Source organism: Natator depressus, chromosome 13, assembly GCF_965152275.1.
Source record: "Natator depressus isolate rNatDep1 chromosome 13, rNatDep2.hap1, whole genome shotgun sequence".
NCBI classification, from domain to species: Eukaryota; Metazoa; Chordata; order Testudines; family Cheloniidae; genus Natator; species Natator depressus.
Genome location: NC_134246.1, coordinates 31,523,269 through 31,533,342, shown reverse-complemented (window position 1 = coordinate 31,533,342; position 10,074 = coordinate 31,523,269). Strand labels below are relative to the sequence as shown.

Below are 10,074 nucleotides of genomic sequence, written 5' to 3'. Positions count from 1 at the left end.
CACACAACTATATATTTTAAAACCTACATAAAATGGCTTAATGAAAGAGCATAAGGCTTCCTCTCTCCTGTTGCTAGGCAGTTCTTCCCAGGCCTGATGGCCGTAGGCTACTTTGCCCTGGCTGTAGCTTTACAGAAGAGGTCTGAGGTTGCAGGCACCAAAGATTGTGGCTGTCTGGTGCCTTTCTGAACTCAGCTGTTCTCTGTCCCCAACCGGCATCCTGGAGCTGTCCCTTTGGTATGGGGAAACAAGCGTATCAAAGGGCAAGTAAGTGTCCGTTCTGGTTACAAACTCAAACCTGACTCATAAGGGACAATCCAGGAGTGATAAGGAACCAGGTGGGCAGCCGGAGCTCTGAAAGCAAAGGGTGCCTCTGGGATTCATGTTGGAGAGAAAAGACCAAGTGCCCCCCCAGCTGTTCAGTTCATGTATCCTTCTAACATGGGAGCAATTGGCCCCTGGCCCACAGACAGCGCAGTGAAGCCTTGGGAGAGCTGCTCCCTCTTAGCTGTCAGATATACATGCTCCCCACACCCTCCCTGACTGCTTCTGATTGTCTCCTATTTCACATTGCTAAAGACATAATGTCTGTGATCCCCAGCGGGGCAGCTCCTGCAAAAGGAACTGCAGTTAGAGCAAATGGCTGAGAGCCTTTTCCTGTGGCACTGGGCTCTGCCCTTCCCCCAAGGTGCTTAGAGGGCTCTCTCCCTGGTCTCCTTGCACCTTCAACATGCTGCTTTGGTGGGAGGAGAAGGTTGGTCCATGGTCTCCTCTCACCGTGTTTGTGTGATTTCTTGGGAGTCTCCAACTATCTGGCATGTAAGTGGGGGGTTGCCCTGTAGTTAGAATTTCCTTTCCAAGCTGTTCTGGTGCGCCTGCCAGGAAGGCACAGAGGCGGGCTGGCAACACTGCCAAATAAGTTCAGTGGGGAAGGAAATCAGGAAGTTGCACCCTGCTGAGCAGGAGCAGGCTTGAGAAGAACCCAGGCCTGTCCCTCAAAACCCACAAGGCGATTGGCACGAAAGGAGGTAACCGGGTGGATAGGGGCACTGCGTGTGGGACACAGCCAGCATCTGCTCTCACTGCAACATGGTTCTGGCTCTGTGCTGCTCTGGCACCAGCCCAGCTGTTCTCTGCCCCTGGCAGCCCCAGTTCACAGGCCACCAGGCTTGTGACTGCCTCATTGGCCTGCCTGCCCTGTCAATCCAGCTGACGTGGAACACTGGCTTCTCCCCACTGGCCCTGGGGACCTTCAGTGTCACGATCCTGATACCTCTTTGGCCCTTCCTCTTTCTCCTGGTACTGGGAGAGGGCCAACCAATCCCTCCTCCCCCTGCTAAGTTTCAGTATGGGGCCAACAGCCCCCTTACACGGAGATGAAGGGGTATGGGGGGAGGCTGTGACATGGGGATGGGAAGGTGATAAGGGCAGTGTACAGATGCCTCTGCAATGGGGAGATGGAGCTGTGACCCAGGTGGAAGAGTGAAAGGGAAAGCAGGGGAGGAGGGAGCTGTGAGTGGGGAGGGGGGCAGGGCTGTGAATGGGGAGGCAGGGAGTAGAGTGAAGGCTTGTGTTTGTTGGTGGGAGTTACAGAACAGACCTATTGGGGGCAGGATTTCCTGGGGGAGAGGTACGAGTGCAACATCCATTCGGGGGCGGGGTGGGAGATTGCAGTGGTGTCCCTCCCAGCAGGGGCCACTGTTGTGGGGAAGTTTTCAGCATTGGGGCACTACTGCAGGAAAGCCCAGGAAGTTTGGAGAGGTGCCCTATTGAGGGGCAGTGGGGAGAAGGTGGCTCTGTGGGGGAGGGTCCAGGACCCTGGTGGGGAGGGGCACAGCACAGAGGGGACTCTGGGGAGGGGTGGAGTTGAAGAGCAATGGCTATGGGGGGAAGGGGAAGGCCAGAGAGGCCAATATGATTTCTCAACAGAAAATGCCTTTTCCACAAGGGAATTTGCTGAGACTTTTCCACTGAACCCAAACGTTTCGTCTGGAGTCAGGTTGACATGACTAGAACTATTTCAGTTTGGGTCAGTTCAACATTAATCCAAAGTGCTGGGTGCCTTGTGCCCCTGTCTCTACGGGCAGGATTCCCTGGTTGGACCACATCTCCCACTATGCACTGGGGCCTGACTGAGCTGCTGTGGTGCATCATGGGAGAGGTGATCTTGCAGCAGTGCACAGCTCACAGAGAGGACTGGGGGGGGGTCCCAGGAGGCTCTGGGCCAGCTCAGACAGGGGCAAGTCAAGGTTGAACTGATCTTCCTGTTCTGTGAAAAATGGTGCTATTCTGGCTTTGTCTCAGTTTGCAGCAAAGCACATGGTGAAATGTCAGAATTGCCCAGGGGCCGGAAAGCCTGAGTTTTGACCAGCTCTATGTGTGAGAATATTTGCCGAAAGCCAGCAAGGGGGGCTGCAGGCTGGGAAACAAGCCCCTGATCCTGCATTGCAGCCACCCAGGAACTGCTGCCACAAGCTAAGATGGGGCCATGCAGAGGAGTGTAACCACATGTCTCATCAGCACCATGAGCATGTGCTTACATTTGGGTTTCCACTGACACCAATTCTAGAGTCCTGTATGGATACAAAAATGTGGAACCACAGCCAATCTGCAAAGACGGTAAACAAGGCAACTGCATGTGTGACTGCAGATATCCACGGATAGAAAGCAGGTATCTGCGGGGTTGCAGGGCTCGACTCCTACCTTGTCTCTTTCAGCTTGTGCTCTCGCGAGTAAGGGAGCACAGATCCAAGGCTAATAGAGACTGCAGAGTGATGCAAGCGTCTACATGCATGAGATTGGGATGGTCGCTTACCCAGATCATCCCAAGCAAATGCCATTAAACCCTCCATCCAGGTACTACACCACACAGTCATGTGTTTTTAGACATCAGATAGTTGACAGAAACTCTAGTTTACATATGCCTTAAAAACTTTGGGAAACACTTACTGGCACTATATTTCATATCCATAGCCAGCTGGCCATAGCAACATGAATGCAATTGTATGGATCAGAGGGGAGAGGGAAACAGTTGATGTATTTTAAAAACATCTAACAATAAATGACAATAGCTTTTCCATTCATATTAAGGTCAGAGATCTTGTGAGCTACAAAGTATTGCATTTCAGCCTGACTGTTACCAAGCTCCCATTTTAGCAAATGCAGATTTGCAAATGTAAAATGTTGCACGCAGTTTTGCGAGCACTTATAGTCCCAAAATATAGGTGTCAACTATGTGAGTCCCAAAGTGTACCCACAAATCAGGGACAGTGGCAGAAGTGACCTAAACTGTGCCTGAAAAAAACTTAGAAGCACAAAATTGTGGCTATTATTCTTTATACCAGTATAAAATCATAGGACTGGAAGGGGCCTCCAGAGGTCATCAAGTCCAGTCCCCTGCACTCATAGCAGGACTAAGTATTATGTAGACCAGGGGTCTCAAACATGCAGCCCGCACGCTGTATGCGGCCTGCAGAGTTATTTCCTGCGGCCCCGCTATAGGCGCCAACTCCACGGGCAGCCAAGCTCCCCTCCCTCGAGTGCACCACGTCCCCGCTCCTCCACCTACCTCCCAGCGCTTCCCGCTGCCAAACAGCTGTTTGGCAGCGCTTAGGACTTTCCAGGAGGGATGGGGGAGGAGCGGGGATGCGGCGTGCTCATGGGAGGAGGCGGGGCTGGGATTTGGGGAAGGGGGTTGGACTGGGGCAGGGAAGGGGCGGAGTTGGGGTGGGGACTTTGGGGAAGGAATGGGGGCGGGGAAGGGGTGGGAAGAGGTGGGGCATAGGGCAGGGCCTCATGGATGGGGGTGGCGCTTTAACCAAAATAATTCTAAAAGTAAAGGTGTGTTTTGTCATTTAAGTGAGGTGCATTACTGAGTGGTTATATTTTATTAAAACCCGTCTTCACATTACAGTTTTTAAAAAGTTAATACATTGACTTTTAATAGCATACTATATTACTCTTCATTTTTGACCATATTTTTGTATGAAAAGGTTTCAGTGATGCAGCCCTCAGGCCAATGTATTAGTCCTCATGTGCCCCTCGTGGTGATTTGAGTTTGAGATCCCTGATCTAGACCATTCCTGACAGGTGTTTGTCTAACCTGCTTGTAAACATCTCCAATGGTGGAGATTCCACAACCTTCCTAGGCAATTTATTCCAGTGCTTAACCACCCTGAGAGTTAGGAAGTTTTTCCTAATGTCCAACCCAAACTGCCCTTGCTGCAATTTAAGCCCATTGCTTCTTGTCCTGGCCTCAGAGGTTAACGAGAACAATTTTTCTCCCTCTTCCTTGTAACAACATTTTATGGACTTGAAAACTGTTATTATGTCCCCTCTCAGTCTTCTCCAAACTAAACAAACCCAATTTTTTCAAAAAGAAAAGGAGGACTTGTGGCACCTTAGAGACTAACCAATTTATTTGAGCATAAGCTTTCGTGAGCTACAGCTCACTTCATCGGATGCATTCAGTCCACTCGTTATGCCCTTCCAGAATGACTGTGACCCACTGGTAAATGGGACTGAATGCATCCGTGGACTGAATGCATCCGATGAAGTGAGCTGTAGCTCACGAAAGCTTATGCTCAAATAAATTGGTTAGTCTCTAAGGTGCCACAAGTCCTCCTTTTCTTTTTGAAAAAATTGGGTTTTTTTCAATCTTCCCTCACAGGTCATGTTTTCTAGACCTTAAATTATTTTTGTTGCTCTTCTCTGGACTTTCTCCAATTTGTCCCCATCCTTCCTGAAATGTGGCAACCAGAACTGGACTCAATACTCCAGTTTAGGCCTAATCAATGCGCAGCAGAGCGGACGAATTACTTCTTGTGTCTTGCTTACAACACTCCTGCTAATACATCCCAGAATGAGGTTTGCTTTTTTTTGCCACAGTGCTACACTGTTGACTCATATTTAGCTTGTGATCCACTGTGACCCCCAGATCCCTTTCCGCAGTACTCCTTCCTAGGCAGTCATTCCCCATTTCGTATGTGGGCAACTGATTGTTCCTTCCTAAATGGACTTCTTTGCATTTGTCCTTATTGAAATTCATCCTATTTACTTCAGACCATTTCTTCAGTTTGTCCAGACCATTTTGAATTTTAATCCGATCCTCCAAAGCACTTGCAACCCCTCCCAGCTTGATATTGTCTGCAAACTTTATAAGTGTATGCTCTATGCCATTATCTAAATCACTGATGAAGATATTTAACAGAACCAGACCCAGAACTGATCCCTGCGGGACCCCACTCGTTATGCCCTGCCCGCATGACTGTGAACCACTGATAACTACAGTCAGGTAACGGTTTTCCAACCAGTTATGCACCCACCTTATAGGAGCTCCGTCTAGGTTGCATGCCCCTAGTTTGTGAGAAGGTCATGTGAGACAGTATCAAAAGCTTTACGGAAGTCAAAATATGCCATGTCCACCACTTCTCCCCACCCCCATCCACAAGACTTGTTAGCTTTCTTTGACAGGGTATCAGGTTGGTTTGACATGATTTGTTCTTGACAAATCCATGCTGACAGTTGCTTATCACCTTATTATCTTCTAGATGTTTGCAAATTGCTTAATTATCTTTCCAGGTACAGAAGTTAAGCTGACTGGTCTGTAATTCCCCAGGTTGTTCTTATTGCCCTTTTCACAGATGGGCACTATCTTTGCCCTTTTCCAGTCTTCTGGAATCTCTCCCGTCTTCCAAGATAGTCGCTAATGGCTCAGATATCTCCTCAGTCAGCTCCTTGAGTATTCCAGGATGCATTTCATCAGGCCCTGGTGACTTGAAGACATCTAATTTGTCAAAGTAATTTTTAATTTGTTCTTCTCCTATTTTAGCCTCGGATCCTACCTCATTTTCACTGGCATTCACTATGTTAGATGTCCAATCACCACCAACCTTTTTGGTGAAAACCAAAACAAAGAAGTCATTGAGCACCCGTGCCATTTCCACATTTTCTGTTATTATTTCTCCCCTCCCGCACTGAGTAACGGGCCTACCCTGTCCTTGGTCTTCCTCTTGCTTCTAATGTATTTGTAGAATGTTTTCTTGTTACCCTTTATGTCTCTAGCTAGTTTGATCTTGTTTTGCATCTTGGCCTTTCTAATTTTGTTCCTACATACATGTGTTATTTGTTTATATTCATCCTTTGTAATTTGACCTAGTGTCCACTTTTTGTAGGACTCTTTTTTTATTTTTAGATCACTGAAGATCTCCTGGTTAAGCCAGGGTGGTCTCTTGCCATACTTCTATCTTTCCTATGCAGTGGGATAGTTTGCTCTTGTGCCCTTAATAACATCTCTTTGAAAAACTGCCAACTGTCTCCAACTGTTTTTCCCCTTAGCCTTGCTTCCCATGGGCTCTTACCTACCTACTCCCTGAGTTTGCTGAAGTCTGCCTTCTTGAAATCCATTGTCTTTATTTTGCTGTTCTCCCTCCTACCATTCCTTAGAACCATGAACGCTACCATTTCATGATCACTTTCACCCCAGCTGCCTTCCACTTTCAGATTCTCAACCAGTTCCTCCCTATTTTTCAAAATCAAATCTAGAACAGCCTCTGCCCTAGTAGCTTTCTCCACCTTCTGAAATGAAAAATGGTCTCCAATACATTCCAAGAACGTGTTAGATAATCTGTCCCCTGCTGTGTTATTTTCCCAACAGATGTCTGAGTAGTTGAAGTCCCCCATCACCACCAAGTCCTGTGCTTTGTATGATTTTGTTAGTTGTTTAAAAGAAAGCTCATCCACCTCTTCTTCCTGGTTTGGTGGTCTGTAGTAGACCCCTACCCTGACATCACCCTTATTTTTTACCCCTTTTATCCTTACCCAGTGATTTTCGATGTCTGTCTTTTATTTCCATCTCAATCTAAGTCCAAGTGTGTCCATTTTTAATATATAAGGCAACACCACCTCTCTTTTTTCCCCGGCCTGTCCTTCCTGAGCCAGCTGTACCCTTCTATACCAATATTCCAGCATAAATGAAGGCCAGTCTAAAAATATGTCCCAGAAGCCTTACTTCATTGGCAAGGGGGATTTCTGGCTTTATAATGGGATAAAGCAACCATTTCCAGCCCTGCTGGCTCAGGAGATAGCCAGCCTTAAACCTGTCACTGGTCCAAGACAGCTGCAATATTCCCCAGAGGCCAGTGTAGTTTGCCAAGAGAATTCCAGTTTTGGGCAGAAGGAAAATGAGAGAAATATTTTCCACTGGTGTCTGTTTGGAGCTGCTCAGAGGAAGAGTAAAGTGCACGGTAAATGCAATGTGGCACAGGGTGCTGGAACTTACAATGTGCATGTCACCACCACATATGTACTTACTGAGTTGGGGAGAGGTGGTTAGTGATTAAGTCTGGCCTTATTTGGTCCTTTGTTTGCAGTCCTTCAGCCATCTGGAGACTTCATGACGTCTTTCACTAAAATTCAAATGTGTTACATCTACCGCATTCTCTTCTTCCACTGATTGTATAATTCTGTTGAAGACGCACTCAACGTTTCTTCGCTACTGAAGCGCATTATAAAGCATAAAATACGAAATAGTCTGAGACCACACAATGTGCAACTCAAATCAGTCACTGAAAGGTATACCGTCCCCTTCGCGGTAGAATCCGAGTCCGAGCCAGGCATGTAAAAGTAGACAAATACTAACAATCTCTCTCTTTCTTTCTGCCCTGCTCTTGTCATCATCTATATTTATAAGCTGAATCATGTGCTAAAAGAAACAAGTGAAACAAACTTTGAGATCCTCGTTGATTTTTGACTCATGTTGTACATTGTTGGATGTTAATCAGCTGTTCAATGCTTCTTGCTTCATCAGCTACACTGTGGCGAAATTCAGCCCAAGGCAGAAGGCCCACTCTAGGACCAGGGCCCCACTCACATCCCAGTTAAGCTCTCAAAACAGGACACAAGTGATATGTACGCGTTGCCTAGGGCTGGTATGGGCTTCTCTGCACAGGGCTGAATGTCACCTGGAATGTTAACAGAAGTGCTGCGTTCATTTTCTTTCATAGTCATTTAACATTGTTTGGATACCAGCATGGAAAACCAGATTAAGGAAGTCTTGAGCTAGGACCTGACACCCCCAAACATTCACATTTACAAGAAGGAAGAACAGACTGTCTGAGAAGGTGATTTGTCAAAGATCAGTACCCAAAATTCAGATATTTATCCCTCTCTTATCTGAGTCTCACACATCTTCAGAACTGTGCTAGTCATCCTGTGAAAACAAGCTTTCTCGCCACACTTTGGCATTCCACCTTTTGGCTAAATACTTGAGTGTGAAGAGGTGAGTGAAAATGAAAAATAATTTTCAAAGTTATATAATGTTTTCAAGTTTTAGGCACAGGCATAGTTCTTACTTTATCCGGACCGTTTTGCCTAACTATGATGAAGATCTCCCTCCAAACAAGCATTTTCATTCTCTTGAAACCTGAAACGCAAATTTCAGAATCTGATTATACATGCCACTATAACACCATTTCATCTTTTCCCAGGATTTTCAGATAAAATACAGCAGAGTTCTTATATAAATTGTTCATTGTTTTGGTAACAATTTATTGTTTGTGACTGATGGGAATTTCAAATCGTGGTAATATGACATTTAAATATTCATTACATGAGAGGTTCCTAAAACAAAAGCATTTAGGGCTGTGTTAACAGTAGGGAGTGTTTTGGTCTTTGTCTTGTGGACTAACTCAACTGAGGAGTTGCTTTTACTATATCTGGTTAAGAGTTCCTTGAACTCCTGGCCTACACAGAGTTACCTCCTCCTTGTGCACTGTGCTGAGTGACAGCATCAAGTATTATGTATGTACAAAACATCTGACCAGCAGGTATTGGAAAACTGCATCCAGGTAATTCCCTGGTTCTTGTAATAAACTAAGAAGATCTTTTAGAATGATTCAGTATCAGCATGTCTTCTCCTTAAGATACTGAATTGCTCCCGTTTCATAGATTTAATGATCTTAATTCATTTATGAGACAACTGTAAAAAACGTGGTCCATTTAGAGGTGGTTAGCTACACTGGAGAATGCTGGGTTTAACAGAGACCACTGGGGCAGGGCACTGAAGAAGGTTTCCCAAGTCAGCTGAAAAACATTTCAAGAAAATTCCTCTTGCAGTTTCTGACACGCACAAGGGGGCCTGTGGAGAATGGCACAGCAAGACAGACACATGACTGAGGCAGTAAGAAGGAAAGAGGCTCCACGCTGCAAGGCCACCTCTGTAATTCCTGCTTCTTTCAGTCCCAGAACTCCCATGATTCATAATAAGTCACTTGAACTGTTTTGTTTGATGGACTTCGGAACTCATTTGAGCAGCTCTGAGCTGAAATGTGCAGGTGAACGTGTCATACCCATTCCTGGACAGGTCGTTTGTAATAAGTAACGTTTTGCTGCACTTCTTTGTTTTTAAACTGGAAGATGGTATATACCAAGACAAGGATACACAGAGATAAGATGCAAGGGATCACGACTGCAATTGCATTTACAGTGCTAGGCACATCATTGATTGTCACCATAATATCCACATCATCGTGGGGGAAGCGTCTCTCTTTGCTTTGTTCAACTTCCTTTTGGTTGCAGCCCATCCAGTCTTTGAGGATTGACCTGGGGTAGCCTGGCTCCACACTCAGCCTCTGGTTATCGAACTTCCAGTACTCCTTCCCTTTATAGAAGTAGGTATAAACTAGGGGATAAAAGAGAGATCACTTCATAGCATAACATTCAAAGACTTGAAACCGAATGGGCGCAAAGAGGTATTGAAAGGAGTTTCGCTTACAGTCATTATTTCTCTGCCTAATGGTAGGAGGCTGTGGGGGCAAGAAAAACATACATAAGGAACCTCCCATGGCAAATTTGAAGGCAACTTCTTGATTTTAGAGGCATGTAGAGCAAATGTTCACAGGAAAAACCAAGCCGCTGATTTGCTGTTTATTTGAAATTCTAATCTAAGCATTCAGGGGCAAATTAGGGTCAACTAAAGCACCAACAAGCATGCCGTGATGCACTCGGGGACTTCCTCTACGTTACAAAAACATTCCAATATTTTGCGGGGACCAACGTCTGCACTGATTTGGATAT

The 10,074-nt window shown here is 46.0% G+C and overlaps 1 protein-coding gene across 2 annotated transcripts in view; it reads right to left on the bottom strand.

The window, feature by feature from the left end:
* Positions 1 to 7,190: 7,190 nt before the first annotated feature.
* The window catches only part of MMP24 (matrix metallopeptidase 24), a 170,227-nt gene continuing 167,343 nt past the window's right edge, over positions 7,191 to 10,074 (bottom strand). The window contains exon 8 of one of the 2 annotated variants that reach the window (XM_074970414.1): positions 7,191 to 9,679. In XM_074970414.1, the coding sequence (XP_074826515.1) occupies positions 9,342 to 9,679 (338 nt within the window). In that variant the 3' untranslated portion in view covers positions 7,191 to 9,341. The remainder of the gene's footprint in view (positions 9,680 to 10,074) is intronic. The other variant, XM_074970413.1, reaches the window with a different exon arrangement.